This window comes from Falco biarmicus, chromosome 6 (genome assembly GCF_023638135.1).
Source record: "Falco biarmicus isolate bFalBia1 chromosome 6, bFalBia1.pri, whole genome shotgun sequence".
In the NCBI taxonomy this organism is placed as follows: Eukaryota; Metazoa; Chordata; class Aves; order Falconiformes; family Falconidae; genus Falco; species Falco biarmicus.
The window spans coordinates 56,253,554-56,274,034 of NC_079293.1; the positions used below are offsets into that span (position 1 = coordinate 56,253,554).

A 20,481-nucleotide genomic window follows, 5' to 3' on the forward strand; every position below is an offset into this window, starting at 1 on the left:
GTCTTCAAAAAATAAACATATTTATAGAACTGTCATTCATGCCTTAATCGTCCATGTGATTCCATGTTCTTACAAGACTGCTTCTTTCTGTCGCCTCTCTCCCTCCTGCCTACAATACTAACAACTGTTCGAAAGCGTAAGTGAATGCGATGGATTTCATGATAAATTAGCGTGTTTTAAACTACATCAGCTCAGTTCTCTGAAGAGGGAAAAAGTATTTTGAGAAGCTGCCCGCAGCAAGTGGAGACGTTTCCCCCCTTCACCTGTAGATGGCATTCATCCCATTGCTGTACGTGGCTCTGATGAGGATCCTCTTCACATTAGCAAGGAGAGTCATGAACTCCCTCCTGCTGACTGCGACATGAGTGCCATGCACGAAGAAAGATTCCGGTTTCAGCGCAATTGCTTCAGTGTGCTCTTCAGAAGGTTCCAGGTGAATCCCCTCTTTTGGAGTGCTGATTCTCAAGTCACCTCCCTAGATAGAGCCATGAGAAAGAGACATTTAAATACAGAAAAAGTAAGGAAAAAGCGTCGATCTGTAGCCAATTGGGGTACAGGATTTATTGAATAATGTATTTTACAATAATAATAAATATCAGGAATAACACTCACCTTTCATAACCTTGAAATGGGCTTGCCTGACAAAGTTGAAAGTCGGTGCCAAAGAAAGTTTAGGTTATTCAGCTAAAACCCAATGTCATGGCTTGGCATAGGCAAAAGCAAATTCGTACAATGCTGAACTGCATAAGAACACGTCTGCTGAAGGAATCTGAAAGTGTTACCTCAGACAACCAATTATTTTATTTCTTCATTCCTCCTGATGAACAAGAAGAATATAGTTTTGTAAGCTACTGCCACAGGCTTCTTGAGATACTGAAGATTTTATTTCTCTGAAGTGTGAATGTGTCCGTTTTTCTGATACTATAAATTAGCTGAAAGTACACACAGCCTGCTGTTTTGTGTCCTCAACCACCAGACTTCACGCTGAACATCTGAAGAAGCAAGCAATTTTCTTTCTTTTTTTGGTGGCTGATAATACAATCACTTTACCTCTATGATGACATCAGATTGAACCATCAATTGAGCTGTTTCTTCTTTCTCTGTGAAGTCATAGGAGACTGTGAATTTCAGATTTCCTCCAGCAGCTGCTACCTGGGGAGAAAAAAAGACAGGGAAAATGCAATTAAATGAAAGAAAACAGAAAGAAAACAGGCCTTCACATTTGAGGAGCAGTTTTCTTCAGCCTTAGCATTTCCCAGAAATATTCTAGTGTTACAAAACTAGATGCAGATACCTGGGGATTAGAGACCTGTGGACCACTCCCTTCTTGCTCAACCATCTAGAAATCATGCTTAGTCATTTTTCTTCTGTGCTTATAGAAGGCTGCTAATTCCTCAAACACACAGACTAGCAAAGTAATCAGAAAGAAATCTGAAATCTATGCAAATTTCCACTTAGATACTGACATTAGGTTTTCAATGTATTTATTTCAGTTATATGATCCTCATTTAGGCTGAGCCCCTACATCATCAGCCTTTGCAACCTTTATTGAATCTCTTAACTTCAGTTGCGTTGATGAGGCAAACAACCCAGTGATATTTTACGTAGAATGAACTGTAACCTAAAATGAAGTAAGAATTTTCCCTCATGGAGTCCTATAAATTTACTTTAAAAGACTGCTCCAGCCCTTTCTCTCAGTTTGATACAGCCTTCAATGTAAGAAGTCAATAACCAGCCTCTTGTGTCATGCCAATATATTGTTTTTATGTCTTTTAGCCCCCAAAACCACATGCTGACACTAGGTTTTCAATGAAAAACTGGAACAAGTAGAACAGTATCAGGATGCAAATCTAAAGGTACAGACTTGAATGACGGTTCAGTACAAAACCAGTCCTTTTTGTTGACTGTTTGGAAGCAGCATAAGTAAATCAGAGGTTGCATGAGCCACAATTTGGTTTTTAAATGCATCCACCTCATACTTCAGTGCAATGTGAGCCTCCTCTCAGAGACAATTAAAATCACAGGGATCCTTCTACCCTCCCAGTGCATACTGCCAACCAGAGAGAAACCTCATGAGTCTTCCACTAAGAGAATAACCTGGTTATTCACAAGAACATAATATGCTATCTCTTGCTCATCATAATAGAGGGTTTTGCACACAGTAATAGAAAGCAGTGAAAGTCACCAACTTCATTATTTCATGATGCATCTAATTTAAGGGGAGAAAAAAAAATCCCAGCATCTAAGGCATGGAAATCAACTGATTTTGAATTATCTACAAAGATACAATCCATAAACTGCATTTGAGGCCGTACAGCTATTTGCTAGGTCAAAGCCAGAAAATTGACTCCAATTCATAACCCAAAGCTTAGATCACAGAATCATAGAGGTCATAGAATCATAGAATACCTCAAGTTGGAAGGGATCCATAAGGATCAGCCAGTCCAACTCCCTGCTCCTTGCAGGACTACCTCAAACTAAACTGTATGTCTGAAAGCACTATCCATGCACTCCTTGAATTCTGACAGGCTTGGTGCTGCGATCATGCCCCTGAGGAGCCTGTTCCAGTGACTGACTACCATCCCAGTGAAGAACCATTTCTTAATTTCTAATGTCCAGTCTAAACTTTCCCCAACACAGGTTCATTCCATTTCCTCATGCCCTGTTGCTGGTCACCAAAAAGAGATCAGCACCTCTCCCTCCACTGCCTGCCTTGAGGAAGTTGTAGACTGCAACGGGGTCACCCCTCAGCCTTTTCTTGTCTAAGCTGAACAAAGCAAGTGATCTCAACTGCTCCTCCTAAGTTTTGCCCTCAAGACCTTTCACTATCCTGGTCACCCTCCTGTGACACACTCTAATACTCTGATGTCCTTCTCATACTGAGGTGCCCCCAACTGCACACAGCACTCAAGGTGGGGCTGCACTAGTGCAATGTAGAGTGGGAAAATCACCTCCCTTGCCCGGCTAGCTGTGCACCCCAGCACGTGGCTGGCCCTTCTGGCTGACAGGGCACACTGTTGACTCTTATTCAACTCACCATGAACTCAACCCCCCAGATCTCTTTCTGCAGGGCGGCTCTCCAGCCTCTTGTCCTTCAATTTGTATGTATAAACAGGATTATCCCATCCCAGGTGCAGAATTTGGCACTTGTTAAATTTCACACCACTGGTGGTTGCCCAGCTCTCTAGGCTATCCAGATATCTCTGTAAGGCCTCCCTACCCCCGAGGGAATACACACCTCTTCCTAGTTGAGTCATCAGCCAACATTGGCACTGAACGTTCATCTACACAGTACCCAGATCTTTTAGGACCAATAGAACTACATTCAGCCTTGACTGTAACAACAAGAGAAGACATTTTTTTCCCCTAGACACACCTTTTACAGCATTTTTATTTCGCCTGTGGTCAAGGCTAAACACTGGTTTATAACTCTTAGAGGAATGTAGAAAATCTCGGCATCCAAAATGCTGCAAGAAGTATGCAGAATTCAGCTTTAGACAAACATTTTAAAAGAGTAACTTTTGCAGAATTTTACCATTTCTGTTTCAAGTTGAGACTAACTACAAGGATTCAAGAAAGTGAAAATAATGGGAAAACAATGATTGTGTGGCTTCAGGCAACCTATAAAAAATACATACCAAGACAGGTTTTACTTTTTCCTAACTACATAACCTTTACCTTGGTAAATGAAAATCCAACATGGGGAACTGATAAGTCACACAAAAAAAAAAAATTTAAAAAAATAAAAAAGGAAAGGTTCTGATTTAAAATAAATGCAGATAGAAAAGCAGTCAACAATGCAAACTTTGACCAAAAATCTGTTAGAAATGACTAAACAAACAGATAATAGAAAGTAACCAGAATGGATTAGGGATTTCCACAATATAAACAGCAGGAAACACTAGAAGAAAGGGGTAGGTTTAACTAATCCACAAAAGAAAACACTAAGAGGGAACAGGAAAATAGCTTTCCAAAACATAAAAGACTGGAAAAAAGAAATGGCCATTTTTATTTTCCTGTGGCAACTGCAGGGAAGGCATGAAGAAGATTCTGCTTGAGTATACAAAAAGCTTTCTGACTGTAAGGATGGTCAAAACAGTATCAAGCTACTTAAAAATGTTATTGAATCCCTTCATTAAATGTTTAACAGGAGTTCAAACATGTCAGAGGTACTCTAGGTACAATGCATAAGGGCTAGAATATGACTAAGAAGTCTCTTAAGGTCTCTGCTAGCCACAGCAGTCTGAGTTTCATGGCTGCAACTGGCAAGATCTGCATATCACAAACAGGATTGCACATTGAAGTCAAGGCTCCAAAATGGCACTTATTGGAGAGAGTACCAGGTAGTTTGGGATATATATATTTACCTCGTGTGCTGTATAATACCCATGTAGATTAGAAAAAACCCTGAACATATAAACCAAGAAGTACTACTTCCTTCTGTCATTGTTTATATAGGTAATTTTCCTCCTCTGTATATTTAAAGTACAAGTTCACTCACAGCCAAAAGAATTCAGAGGTCAGTCCAAGTGCTGCATGAACATTTATGTCTCATCTAGTGCAAAAAAGACTTTTCACTGAATTTTCAATACAAGTGTGATACAGAAGTTGGGCACCTGTGAGATCCTTTAATTTTGACTTTTTTCTCTGTTACCACCCAAAGATTCAGAGGTCTGCCTCAAGAATTGTCATCTGAGGCATATCAACACCAAAGAGAATACAGCATAAAGGTTTGCCTTGCTGGTGACAAAGGCATCTGTTTTTGAGACGAGAATAGCTGACTAAGAACATTAAGAAAGTTCTACAAAACTTCCTTTGTCTCTCCCACCTGTTTTTACATTAATACAACAAAATATTTCTTCCCAGCTCAGGAGGCAGAATCTACGTGTTCAAGAAAAGTCACAGATTCCCCAAGAAATACAAATGTAGGAGAGAGAAATCACAGCTATCTGAATCTAATCCACCAAGTTTCTGGCAGGTAATTTTTTTTGGTGTTCACAGTTAACTGTACTTCTACTATTATGTTACATGTTGTTAAAGGATATAACCAGAGAGCAGACAGGATGTCTGATGGTTAAAACATCCTGACAGTTGCATTCTGGGTCAGCCAAAATGCTCTGAAACAGGAGAGATGGCTCCTTTCCTGTGAAGAAAGCTGGAGGGTCAGAGGAAGCGTTCAGTACTACCTTGTGCAAAGCATGCTTTGATGCTATGCCTGTCACGCTAAAATCACTTTTAAATCAAGACAAGTAATAGCAAACCACAAATATTTACAGCACTGAAAACAAACAGCATAGCTACAAATATTTGCAAAGCCATAAATGAGGAAAGCTTGCATCTCTATATGCAAATAAAGTTCTAGATGTCTCTCTTCCTCTATGTAGTCAGTCTACTGTCAATGCTTTTCTGAGGCAAGTTGTCAGGATCTGTCCTGCTAATGTCATTGGAGAGTACTGCTTGCTTACACAGCTTTTATAACCCATCTTATTCTTTAATTATTTGGTGATTCACATTTTCCCTCTCCAAAGCCTCTTGTAACTCTGCCTGTAATATCTTAGCACTTATTCCACTACACTAGAGGCTGCATCATGTCTTCTGAACAACATCTGCCAAACGTAACTTCAGAAGATCAGGAGCTATCTCCACTAAACAGGGTGCTGTTTACAATTCCTTACCTCATTAAGCAGTAAAATGCTCTTCTGTCAGCTAGGAAGAGACTCAGACTGTGATTAAAGCATCTAAACATAGTTGCCCATTTGTGAATTAGATGACCATGACCCACTTGACTGGAAGCCAGATGGAATATACTGGGACATCTGATGTGGCACTATGCGACTACATGTAGACAACTTGAAGAACTCTTTTGTATAGTCAAAGGAAACTAGAAAATGGCTGGTCTATGGTTTCCCCACTGATGGACAACTTTCAAATCACTTCACTTTGTATTTACATTTAAAAAATAACTTGGAAGAGAGAAATACATTTCACAAATGACTAAAGTATTACACAGTAAGTGCATTATTGAAATGAAACACATACAACTTGCTCATATGTTTAGAAATAAAATATGTATCAGAATGGATTTAGCTCAGAGAGTCTTTGACAGGCCTAATCCACAAGAACACAAAACCTTCAAAAGCAAAAATATATTACTGCATTAAACTAGACTTAGACCAATATTCATACAACACCAGACTTCAGAAATGAGCAAAATAAAAGGCATCAACAAATATCAAGAAGTTGGACAGTATTTTCTCCCTTCACTGTTAGTGATTTAGCAGAAATAAAGTCACTGACACATCATATTAGATGAGCATTAGAGAGAGTGAATATTTTTATTAGACCAATATAGCTGCAATACAGCTACAGAAAGGTGACATGCTTTTGGATACATGAACCCTGCTTGCTAGTACATTATTGTATACAGACAGGCAATTAGAACTATACAAAGTGAACAAATACTATGACAAAAAGAAGAAAAAAAAAGAAAAGAAGAAAAAAAGGCTACAAACATGAACAGGCAGGATGTTTCAGTGGAGAAAGCTAATACCCATATCACTGAATACAAAACCAAGGAAGAGTCTCACAGCAAGTTGCTGATAATAACTCAAGGTTCTAAGAGATAATAATGTTCTCTTATTATGAAGACACCCCTCCCCCCAAAAAAAACCAAACCAAAATTTCCTTCCTGATATGCCTGTGAACGTTCTTTTGCTCGCTGTCATGATTATGAGAAATTACACAGATTCTCACTTAGTTTTCCAGTTGCTATGTCATATTCCTAGTGGCAATATCCATCCCTAGATACAGTGCTTGAAGGTAATGATATCATGTTTAACAATCCCTGCTAGCCTTCTTGAATTTCCATGAAATAGAGCTGCAATAAAATGTTGAAGTTTTTTTGGACTCTTTCACCTTCACAAAGTCTCTAGGTACACATTTATTTTATGACACAGATTTCACCAAATACAGAAATATCTGCCACCAGAACATCAGCCCTATATTAAGGGAATCCTTTAAAAAAATAATATTGCTCCCAGTTTATTAGCAGTGACCAATTTAGTCCATAACAGATTGGCATCAATGCAGCTGTGCTATGATTTGACAAGGTGCTGAACAATGTACCATCTTAACCCATGGCTAAACCTGTATGTGTTCTTCTAGCCACCCACTCAGTGCAGAAAGGAATGGACAAAGGGCTGCTTTTTCTAACTTAATTTACCTGTGTTTAAGGAAATAGTCCATTGTAAATCAAGCTTTCATCTGGATTATTATCTTCCTTACCAAAAAGTACCCTCTGTAAACGTAGGATATTTAATTGGGTTTTGTTGATCCAGTCTTCATGCTGGTCACAGAGTGAAGGGACTAGAAAAGAATTCCAATAGAACCATCACCAAGAAAACATCCAACTTTTATTCATTTAGTAATAGCTCTCAGTAACGACTGCATGTTTTAGTTCTACTCTAGATCCAATTAAAGATTAAATAGACTCTCCTCTCTTAGACTTGAATTTAGATAGGAAATAAAAGCTCTTCTGAGGCATTATAATAATATTTCAGATAAGCAGGGAGCAGAATAATCATGTTCCATTTGAATGAACGTATAGTTCTGGCTAGGTTTAAAAAAATGCCAGTTTTCTTCATAGGGAAGTTAAATTTTTCCCCTGAAAGAATGGGCTCCTTCCCCCAACTCCATCCCAGCTAAGTCAGAACCCTACAGTTTCCCTGCTTAAGTACCTTCACAATTCTTCTATATAAATTGTATAAATCGATGCTACATTCTACTTAAATTCACTTATTCCAAATACTGCTTCCAGAGAAAATAACGGAACAAGGAGGGAATAAGCTTACATACAGTAGCCTGACTACTATATTGCTTGGTTCAGTTGCTTTCCATGAGTGTTTTTCTGCAACTGAACCACTCAAAGGGGAAACTGAGCATTTCAAACCATTCACTGTCACCTCCAGTTTCTTGAAACAGAACTCTGCTAACAAAGATTTCCAAGTCATTCTTTTCTGGAATCTTATCAAGAATGCTATGATATAGCCTCTTTAATTTTTAGTATTTCCTCTGCTGATCCTAAGCAAAGGCAGAGTTGAGTCAAAGATAAAGGAGTTTTATTTAATGTAGGCACTCATTTCATCACAGAATGTTCTTCAATGTCTAAAATATATGCTAAGAAATCACAGAGCAAGATATAAGGCATACCAGTGATACAATATTTATTTGCTCTACCTCAAATGACCTTTATGGAAAACTAAAAAAAAAAAAATCCTTAGTAGTTTATGGTGTAAGACCTTCCTTCATTCACTGGATAATGGAACAACAGATACACAATAAATCTGCATATTTTAAAGTTTCCCAGGAATGAAGAGAACCATCAGATCTGTGGCTTTGATTTTTTTCCCCCAACTGAAAGTTTTCTGATCATGAGACAAGCAACACCTGTCCACAGAGCAAGCACAATCAATAAACAGCAACCAAAACTCTGTTGAATTGTACTTTGTAATGTACCTTGACCTCTTCCATATACTTTATATCAATATTTGAACAATTGGGATCCCTTCCAGAACACATACTAGTCCCAGCTATAGGAGCAGAAGGCAGTAGAAAGAACACCCTGGCACCTACCAGAGAAATGCCATGCATTCAGATTCAAACACAAGGGAAACATGAGTGAAGAATGAATGTCAAAAAGGGGAAGGCATTATATTCTAGTATAGAATCATCACTTGCAAGTATCCCTTGTTTTGCTAAAATACCAGTAAATCAAGTGTAATTGAACAATTTAAAGCTTTTTGATTTTTGGTCCTGCTGCCTTTTCTTTCTTGCTCCAGAAGATGCAAGGTGTAATTTTTGTGAAGTGGTTGATAATTCTTGCCATCCTGAGCTTGATGATCTGACACTTATTTCCAGGCCCTTCATATTTAAAAGTTTGTCCCACACAATGTAGACCAATTAAAATCATACACAATTCTTTTAATTTGATGTATCTGCTATTAATAAGATATAAATTGAAACATTTAAATGGAAAATATTAAAGAATTCAATAAGAAGACCTTGTGTATATTCTAAATTATAACCATAAACTCAGCTGAGTCTCACTGTTACTGAGATACTGTATTAGCATTACCATTTCATAACCCTGGTTCTCTTCTTCCTTGGATGAACTAGACTGCATTATTTGGAAGCAAAGAAAATTAGATGTCTAAATCAAATGCAACAATTCATTGTGTTTAATACATAATACCAAAACATTCAATGGTATCATGAAACTTGAAAAGGAGAAATGGAGCAAATCTCAGCTCCTGAAGAAGACACAAAGTAAAGGTCATCAGCTCTCCTGTGAACCCTGTGCTGCCACCCCTACTTATGTCAAGTAAGTTAAGTCTAAACTTAACACTGAAAAAATTAATGGAATCAATGACTGATTAAAAATTTTTCACAGTAAGATTATATGCTGTTTCCTGAAATGTACTTATGAATGTAGACATTTATTCTACAAATTCTCCAATCTCTACCATCATTCCCGTGATTACTTTGTTATAGTTACTTAACCATAATAACAATAGAACATAACCTTAGTATGTTTACTCACTTTCTTCTTACTCCTTTGCTTTTCATATGATCAAAAACCTGTGACTGTGCTTTCCCAACTACTGCTCCCCAAGATGCTATAACTAGATCAAGGATTCAAAAATATAAACTAGGGTTTATATTCTTCCAGTAGTGATGTGGTAACTGTAATTCATATGCAGTTATTGCCCATGCTGATTAATGTGGTGGCAAGTAAATGTCAGTATTTGGAAGTCTCACAGTCTGGCAAAAATATGACAGAAGCTGTGACACTGTAGCACAGTACGTCAGACACTCGTCACAGAGGGATATTAAAAAAAATTCACTTCATATGTCGTTAAAATTGCAGGCATTTTTCTCTGACTGAATAAAGTCCTCCTGCAGAAGAGAAAAAAAAACAACAAACCAGCTAATACAAACTCACCAGCTGCTGATTAGTTTTTTGCAACAGCTGCTCTGATCTTTATAAGCACCAATTTAGCAGGGCCAGAGTGGCTGAAGGGTGTAGGTCTAGATAAAAATACTACTTTTTCTTTAACTGTTAAGATGTTTCAGACTACTAGTAATATTGAAATCAAACTCACTATTTGAGCATCAGTTCTGAGACATGTTTCTAAATAACACATCCTCATCAAATGTTGCTAAATACAAACTGTTTACTCTGGTCTTGTAGCTGTCAACAACCTCATAACTGAAAGTAGTTCTTAATTTTACTGATTAAATGTTGATCTCCCAGTTTCGTAGTCTTTGGTTCCAAAGGGACAAACCATAATTACAGTAGACATATCCATAAATGCCTTCGTGTAATATTAGAATGAAATACTAACTAGCACATTTATGTCAATTTTCAATTCCATTAAGACAGAAGAACCGACCCTGACCCTCCCATTTCTGGCTGTACTCCTTCATGAATATTTTAACGAGAAAAAGAATTTGCATAATTTTGCAAAACTAAAAAAGCTTATATTTCTATGGCAACAAAATCCCAGCATGCAAGTATTATTACAAACAAAAATGCAGGTCTATAAAACAAGAACAACTGTTCAAGTCCAAATTAAGAGCTGTCCATAGTAAAAATATTTCCCTCAGCCTTGCTATTGCATTTAGGGGTAATCAGTATTTGCATCCAATATTGTTGAAGACATCCCACTGTGTGATGATCTTAAAATAAAAATCCATTAATACTTCCTAAAGTGTTGACTTGCTACTGAAAATCTTGAACAGTGTATGTAGCAACAAAAAAATAGTTAAATACGATTTCTTTGCTAGTACAGTTCACCAAGCTGGACTGTAAAGTATTCTTTTTCTTAGGCTTTCTTTTGTTTCTGTGTTTCTAAAGCACCAAGAAAAATAGCTCAGGAATATTATTTCTAAACTTTGCCACCACAGAATATGAAAAAAACCCAAACAACCCTTAACTTCTAGCCAGCCAAGAGTGATTTTCCTGCCTCCTTCTACTTAACTGTTTTGCAGAATTATTATGGACAACATTGTATCACAAGGATGGCTGCACAAGTAATTCAAAGCAAAGTATGACATAACTAGTACTTTGGGATCCTTTAGGAAATTGAAACATACCATAATGTTTCAAGTATGAGAGAGCTGTGTAACTGCAGTGTTTGCTGTGCAAAATTATTCTGACAGAAAGGATATACTGTTTTTAATATCCATTAGTGTTTTAACTTTTAAAGTGTGAGATTTTGAATGAAATAGCATGTAAATACATCAATATTTTGAAGAAAATTCCTTCTTTTTTAATAAAAATGCAAGAATATGCAAAGCCCAAATCTCTGCTCTTCAGAGGTGGCTTATCTTTTGATATAATAAATGTAACAATAACACATTCTTACTTAGTATTTTATTGCATTTCATGGAGACCACTAAGGATCACATATCAAAATAAAAGCAGTAAAAATAAACATTTGAGTATTAAACAAAGATATAGATCTGTATAAACATGTCCCTGTGTACTATAATTCACTGACAATAATCGTAAAAAATACCCAAAAAACCCCCTTGCATTTTGATTTCATTTTTCAGGGCAGGGGAAAACAAAACAGTGAATCAGAACTCCTGCAATTTTTCCTCTCTTTTCAGTCAGCATAAACCATGTTCTGAATTACTTTGCCTCAGGAGCCAATGGTTTCTCATGATTAAATTCACAGCCACTTTCCTGGCTTGTTAGTTTTGCAGCCTTTCTTCCACTAACCTTATTCATGACAAGCTAACATAGTTTTGAAAAATACCTGTGATTTCTTTTAGAGAAAGAAACTTGTGTTTGATGTTAGTTGAAATGCATGCTAGTTAATAGTAACTAAATATACGTTATGTATTACACAAAACCTGAATTTTAATACTGTCTTCCTCCAGGAACAAAGATTTTTCAGAACAGTATAGACAGCACACAATAAATATGCTTTAAGACAGAATTTAGAAAAAAACCAAACAACAGTGTAGATAAAATCTGTCATTCCTTCATTGTACCCACGAAAGCAATTCTGTACTTGTTATAACCATCATGTTAATCCACAGACGATTCTTACTTGAGGCAATGCACATATGAACACTGCAAGTGCACACACACACTATATATATATGCGCATATGCACATACAGTGAAAACAAAACTTGATATGCACTCACCTCTGAACACAAAAAGACTGTGCTACTGTTTAAAAAGGTAAGAAAAAACAAGTATGTTTCAAAATAATCTTAAAAAAAAGATACTTTCTGAAAATCTTTGCAGGTAAGTTGTATTTTTTTCTTAAAGTCTTGAAAGTCTTCATCTTTCTTAGATATGATCTTCTATAAAAAACCCTGTATTTCTTCTTAGAAGGCTGGAGGGAGGGTAAGCAATCAAGCTAATGAGACTGGAGAGCAAAAAAGAAAGAAGACAAGTGAACTGATGCCCAAGTGTGAGAAAGCAGAAGTGGCATAGCTTTAGAAGACCTCCATAAGAAAATTTATTCTTTCAACTTCAATTTGCCTTAATGGGAGCTGATGAAAAAACCCAGCCTTTAGTTATTGTGAAGATAATCTAGCTGTTTGAACTTTGTGGTTTCTGCATTTGTGTGTGCTATTTTTAATATTTTTTTTTGTTTCCTTAAAGGAAAAGCATAACAAATATCTGTTCTCCATAAATTATCCTGATTAGAAAAATTACAGTATTTTACAGCAACACAATACAGGTTGCCACTTCTTAGCATTTGTTCCTACAGGCGCAGTGCATTCCATTAACAGACCTGAAGCAATATCTTTTCTACCAATTTTAATTTAAATACTGCATCTTTTATTTGGGGGAAAAAAGGGCCCTTATATTCGTAAGTTACTTCTGCTGTAAGGGCAGACTGATGGAGAAACGTTGCTTTGGATGAATTAATAACTGTCCAGAAAAAGGGCAAGTATACTGCCCAACACTTAAATGTGCTGAAATAACATCAGTCTTACACTGGCATAAGCTCTATGAAAGTCATATATCACGTCCCATTTGAAGGATTCATCATCAGAAAACACTGTAGTTATATGAGATATTTTAACATAGAGAGTGTGATTAATATAACATTAATCTGAATTCACACAGATAGGGAAATGTTCTACTGAGATTAAATGTTCTTGGGCCTGTTGACTTCAGGCACTTCATCATGTGGATATTTTGCAAATTTTTTCACAGAAAGTGCTATGTGGATTTAAGTGAGAGTCACATATTTCAAAGCAAGCCTCCTATTCTCTTCACAAATTCACCTTACATAATGTCAGAAATCCCTTTACCTTTGGTTACACAATATATACTGCACAATGAACTGAACATGAAAACTGTGATAGTATTGTCCTATATACGCCTTATTTTAATCTAAAAACATCAGAGGCACCTAAAAAGTAATACAAGCCTCACAATCTTAGACGAGAATAAATATACAAAGCCTAGTTATCTAGAATGATATCAAATATGATCATATTGAATGTACAAACAAATATACAGTAAGTATCCATACACAGCAATGAAAAAAATAATTTGAAAGAATTATTTCTACTGAAAAATTATCTTCTGCACATCCACATTAGTCATCTAACTCAACGCTGTATACCTTTCCAGAAGATATACTTGAACTTACTAGCTAAAACAGATCCCTTCAATTTGCTTTCTCTATGAATGCCAACACTTTTCAATTTTATGGATACTTTTTATAAAGAAATTCCTTGCCTTACAGTACACGGGCACCAGGTTTGTTATATTTAGTTGCTGTTGTTACAGCTGTGGATACTTCTAACATGTGATGATAGGCAGCTTCCTTCTCGGACAGTGCCTTCTTGAAAAGATACATTTCAAACAACTCTTTTGAGTATGAAAGAAGGAAGGATAGATCCATCATATTTCAGACAACTCCTTGACTCAAATTCAGATCTGCTTGGACTGAAAAATTATTAGGATGCAGAACAGGCCATTGGCATAATTAAAAGAAAAAAATTTACACAGACATCCTCAAACAGCAACCAGGTTGAAGGAAGGAAATACTGATGCTTCAACAGAGCACTAAGTGAAACCCAAAAGTTAAGTGATGGACTGCGGGTCTTTTCTGGACTCTACGTAAAAGAAAGAACACATTTTCTACAGCTTATTTAATGATGTTCAGCTAGAAAAGCTTAGCTAATAATGATCAACTGAGGTGTTAATAAGGAAGGATGAAGTAATTCCACCAAAATGAGTCTGGATATGATGTTTGATCTTGAAAGCTTGGTGCTGTTAAAGCTACCAACTGGAATATTGAGACTGAAGGTATTCTCTAAGATTGTGAGATGTGGAGGGTTTCAACTGGTTGGATGTCAGGTGCCCATCAAGCCACTCTCTCACTGCCCCTCCTCAGCAGGACAGAGGAAGAGATTAAAATTAAAAAGCTCGTAAGTCAAGATAAGGACAGGGAGATTGCTCACCAACTACCACCACAGGAAAGACAGACTTGATTTGGGGAAGATTCATTTACTGCTAATTAAAAATAGAAGATAGTGAGAAATAAAAACAGAACGAAAACCGCCTTCCCCCCATCCTCCCCTTCTCGGGCTCAGCTTCACTCCTGACTCTTCTAACTCCTCCCCAGAAGTGGCGCAGGGGGATGGGGAATAGGGATTGTGGTCGATCCATAATGCTTTGTCTCTGCTGCTCCTTCCTCCTCATGCTATTCCCCTGCTCCAGCATAGGGTCCCTCCCATGGGAAACAGTCCTTCATGAACTTCTCCACTGTGGGTCCTTCTCATGGGCTGCAGGTCTTCAACAACTGCTCCAGTGTGGGTCATCTCCATGGGGCACAGTCCTTCAGGAGCAGACTTCTGCATGGGTAACCCACAGGATGCAGTTCATGCCAGAAACCCTGCTCTTGCATGGACTCTCCTTGAGCTGCAGCTTCCTCCAGGACATATCCACCGGCTTTGCTGCAGGGTCTTCCATATGCTGCAGTGTGGCTATCTGCTCCAAAATGGTTATCCACGGGCTGTAGGGGAACAATCTGCTTCACCATGGTCTTCTCCACAGATGGCAAGGGAATGCCTGCGCCAGCACTTGGAACACTTCCTCTCCCTCCTTCTCTGACCTTTGATGTCTGCAGGGTTGTTCATCTCATATTTTCCTCACCCCTCTCTCTCTCACAGCTGCATTTTTTACCCTTTCTTAAATATCTTATCACAGAGGGGCCACCAACTTCTTTGATGGGCTCAGCAAAAGGTCTGTTTTAGAACTGCTGGAAATCAACTGTGTCCAGCATGGGGCAGCCCCTGACCTCTTCTCACAGAGGCCACCCCTGCAGCTCCCTACTACCAAATCCTTACCACATAAACCCAATACAGACTACAGTAACAAGAGAGGTTTCGCTTCAGAACAATGAAAGATTCCAGATGCCTTGCAAGCAGAGAGTCCATGAAGCCCAATACACCCATGACTGATGTCTACCTGAAAAGTGAAATGATAGATCATTTCCTCACTTCATCCTGAGGAAGACTTAAATGCAGTTCTTCCTTAGGACTCCTTAGTGCCCTTGTTTGGAAGGGTAAGAGCAGAGAAAAATGGTAGATATCAGAAAGCTTTCCCACTTAGCAATTTTAACTGTATTATTAGTGTTGCTTTTCTACACTAATTAAGATAATTTAGACCTTTAGACTCTTAAAGCACTAAGTGGACTAACAAAAAATTCTTAGCTCAAGATATATGGTGTGTTTTTTTTCTCTTATAATAATACTTTGAAAATAGTAAAGATCCTGCAGTTCATTACCCATGTGAACTTGATACTAAAACTGGTGCTGATTTGGTACAGCAGATCTTGATCAACAACTTTTTCAGTAAGAGTTTGGGATTATAATATCTGGTACAGTCAAGCCTGCCAGTATCAGAAAAGAAAAAAAAGCCAAACTGGTACGATACTGAAAGACAAATTGGTTTCTATAGAATACATTAATACTAGAAGAGTATGTACCAGTGGGAATGTTCTCAAACACATTCATGATGAAGCTGCAATAACCTCTCCCATGTATTTGAGTTTTTAACTTTTATTAGCGAAAAGTTTTCCTGTAACTTTTACTTTTGTTGCCATTATTTCATCTCACTTTTTTTTTTTTTTTTGTCCTATTTGACATGGACATGAAGAAAAAATTGTTCCTACTCTCCACTCAGCTGCTTTTAGATACCTTAAGACATTTGCTTCAGTCCTTATTAAATTTATCTATGTATGTTTGTCATTAAGTACACCCAGTTCTTCCTGTTTTTCTTTAAGTCTTACTCTCTTTTGGCCTATCTCCAGTTGACAACAGAGTCCTGGACACATCAGTGTCCTTAATAAAGTTGGAACTGCAACAGTGCCTTTGTTAGATGTAGAACATTAAGATAATGTTTGACATATCAACGGTCTCACCTTGAGAGAAGAATAATGAACGTGTGTATATGTGTGTGCAAACAATGTATGGGGTTTTATGCATACAGTGAGCATACTTATGTTTGAGATACCCTCCATGGAGAAGACACAGAGAACCTAAAATCAGGTGCTTCAGAATCTCTCAGAAAATATCGCGCTTGATGCCAGTAAAAATTCTCATATAATTTTCTAAATAAGAAAGCACTGCCTACTCTAATGTCTGGATAAACATATTTAAAGTGCAACAGCTATAACACTCAAATAATGAAGTATTATTTACAGAATGCATAAAAAAATCAGTTTAGACTAGCTATGTATTCCTCTCAACACAAGTTCAGTTTCCAGCAATTGATTGATTCATGTTTCCTCATATATATACTCCTGGAGAATGGAAAACAACAGTAGCTATGTGCATCATTCTGAGCTTTGTTGTTATAAGCAACTGTTTGAAGAATAACTATAATTTTGCAATCTCAAATAGTAAACTCTCAGTATAGAATTTCATCACATGCTCCAGGTTCTTTAAAGATAAATAACAGTCTATGAATCTTGAATCTAATAAAATCTAGGAATTTTTATTATCTATTACTCACTCTGTTACAACAGCTTTTCAAAAAAAGTTATCCTGAATTTCAACAGATAGGTTGGAAAACCTCAATTTTATTTTATATTTTAGCCAGGATACCAGCTTTTAACTTCCCTTCAATATCTTTTGAATCCTTGGCGTGACAAATAGCTATAAACCTCACAAAGAATCAACATCCTTGTATGTAGTCCATATATAACATATAAATACAAGGTCTTCTGAGTGTGATTAACATGATTTATATACCCACATAAAATGCCTTTATTTCAATGTGTTCCCTCCTTCCTTGTTTCAGTTGGCAATGTATATTTTCTGCTCAGTTCTAATGTAAACCAGGCTGCTAGGTCCTAATAAAAAAGGTTTTGACTAACAATGTAAATATTCTGTTTCAATCTCAAACTATTTAATATTTAGCAGGGTTCATGCTGGCTTAGATTTAATGCAAATGGTGTCGTCTGAAGCAATGGTTAACTTTAAAGCTGGAAGATAAAATGTGTATAAAAGAGCTATTACTTCACAATAGAACTAGGGGGAAAAAATGATTAAAATTGTTGACCTTAACTTAGTGCCATTTAAGATACGTTAGATGAGGAATGTGTCCTACGGAAAGTTATTTTCCACACACAGTAAGAACACACCGTAAACTCATTTACAAATGCTAATCTATATTTAAATAATAGTCATGTATTAAGTTAATCACACATAATCAGGGAGTGGTTGTTCTTCTTGGCCATAGCATCTATCTAAAGGTTGCAAGTTTTGACTCAGCAGTGTGTTCCAGATCCTCTGCACTTTACTTGGTTGTAGGTCAAATTCCCCTCCCCAATTGTTAACAGTAAAATTTCTTAGATCTACAGTTGTTAGAAATTTAGAATGGACAGACATTAGATTCAACACTGTCTTTCAGCCTTCCACTGCCATGATGTCCATTATTAACGTATGCATTCTGTTTCTTCATCAGTTGCTTCCCACCCTCCTCCTAGTTGTACTGGCCCATTTGTTATTTCATAATGTCTTGCATTAATTACCAATTACAGTTTAAGAATTTAAGTAAATCACTTCTTATCTAATGCTGTGTATTTTCTAATCCATTCAGCATTTCATTCTCTTACCTCAGACTGTTAACAGGACTATTCTTTAGCTCAGGAAATGTGTGTAGACTGCTGCATTCTGGGTTGGTGTGCAAGACAGCGTTGATGTGTGCTTGCTTGCTTATACTATTCCATACTCAGGCAGTTTTGGTCACTGTTGGAGACCACTTCCTAGGCTAGACAGACCTCTCCTCTGACTAACCACAGCTGCTCTTACTTTCTCGTAGATGTTTCAGAACTGATATCCTGCTGATAGAAAACGCTGTAGCTACATGAACTTAATTGACTTCTGAAAACGTCTGGAAACAGGGGATCTGTCTTTTCCTGTAGCACCAAGTGCCAACTAAGGTGTTAATGCCTCACTTCTGAAAAGCTAAAGATAACGCTAATAATCTCTGGGGACTGAACGAGTGTCCAAGGCCAGCTAGGAAGAATTGTTGTTACTTAACCATTGAAAAAATGGTTCTTTCCACTAATTTTCACAGAAGACCTGTACTGTGCTGTATCCACTTAAGTCTGTAAAGAATTTCGTAGTCAATATCCTTCATAAATTAATTTTTGAATGTAGAATAGAAAGCAGGTAGCTAAAGTTTAAATCAGAACATTTAAACTTCTTATATTAGGTAAAAGAAAGAATGGAATGCGAAAACAGAGTGTAAATTGCTGTATACTAAACCTGCACAAATCCACACATGCAGGCCATCAGGTTTTGCTTTTAAAATTAAATGTGCTGTGCTTTTGAAACAAACTTAGAAAAGCATTCAGACCCTATATGACATGAGAACAGACAACCTGTGTACTCACACACCTGCCTGTGTCATTGTCTTCATCACTGTCATGGTCTGGTAATAAACTTTGTACATAAAACTGGGCACCTGCTTGTATACCACTACTAAAGTTACTAATAGCAAAAAATTGGTATTTATGCATATTTGGGAAGACTGTAAAATTTCACAGTCCTGCACAATGTGTGTGCAATTCTCAGTGCATTCTCAACATGAGTCTAAAAAGATTTCATCTTAGCTGAAGAATTTTTTTTTTTCAAGATGCTTTTCTATAGTAAAGTGTAGCATCAGGTACATATCTGTACAAATAATGGTGCTCAGAAAGAAGTATCGGGGCCTGTCATTTGCTATATGTAGGAGTTCTATTTTGAAATATTCAGATGTGAGCAGTGTTGGTCTAATTTTGTCTTCAATAAACTGGTAAAATTATAAATGGTAAAATAGTAAAAAGGTTTTTTAAAAAAATCCTGAATTTAGTTTGTAATAAAAATTTCAGATCCACTAATTCCTTCAGTGCTCCAGACAGCAGTAAACAATCTTCATAAAACTTTTTTTCTTGGATTGCAACCTGAATCATCATAAGCCTCACTTATGTGCACTTTCAGATCTTTCTATAAAGAATTTTACATGTGTTTCAATGGAAAGTCAGACTATTTCTTTTATGTATTTCCCTTCAAATATGCTTCACAATAAATGGCATTAAGTGTAATATCAGTTACTTCAGGATTATTGTGCTGAAACCACTAAAATACTAGGTTACTGGATGACTAAATGCACTACCCCATAATACCTTTCACATCAAAATCATTCCTGCCAGGTATTTGGTGGGAAGTCATGGAACCAAGAGCAACAAACAAAATCTTTAAGACTTCAGATATGAAATCTATTACATTTTGCATTTAAAAATTTTAAAAAATATGGTCATAAGAAAGCATTTTACTGGTAGCATGGAAGCCATATGATACATCAGCTGCATCTTTTGAGAAAGTCAAGTCTTCAAGGCTTAATTCTGTCCTCATGAACTCAAAAAATTATCATAGGGATTTCTGCCTGACTACTGACTTAATGATTTATTCCTCAATGTTTTCTGTAATACAGTGTGTTTTAGTGTACTGGGTTGAAGTGGTGAGATTTCGGTAGCAGGAGGGCTGCAGGAGTGATCTCTTTGGCAGTGGCCAGGTGTGCCAGGCTGTAAGAGTTGGTCTAAAGAGAACGATATTGTCTCAACATTGCTAACAGAGACCTGGAGATGGAACGTGCTCCTCACGGACACCGAGATGCCGAGACCCTGAAGAAGAACTGCATGGTATGAGGAGTACTCCCTGATACCTGGCACTGGAAGGAACAACTACAATAAGGCCGCATAACAACTGTTGTCGTTATGACAAACCATAACATGCATGATCATCTTGCTCGAGAAGGCAGAGACTGACAAGCCATGGGCCAGAGGAGGAGCAACGTGTATTGCTCGGCATAAAAGAGGACTCTTTAGCAACCGAATTTTAGGAGATCTCCCCCACCAAGGATCACAACGATCGGAAGGACCAGCGG

General features: G+C 37.2%; 1 protein-coding gene across 1 annotated transcript in view; it reads right to left on the reverse strand.

Moving 5' to 3' along the window:
• Positions 1-20,481, reverse strand: part of LAMA2 (laminin subunit alpha 2) — a 377,372-nt gene that overhangs the window by 166,676 nt on the left and 190,215 nt on the right. Inside the window, exons 13-14 of the mRNA XM_056344337.1 lie at positions 1,051-1,152; positions 264-475 (exon numbers count right to left, since the gene is read on the reverse strand). Of these exons, the coding sequence (XP_056200312.1) occupies positions 264-475; positions 1,051-1,152 (314 nt within the window). The remainder of the gene's footprint in view (positions 1-263; positions 476-1,050; positions 1,153-20,481) is intronic.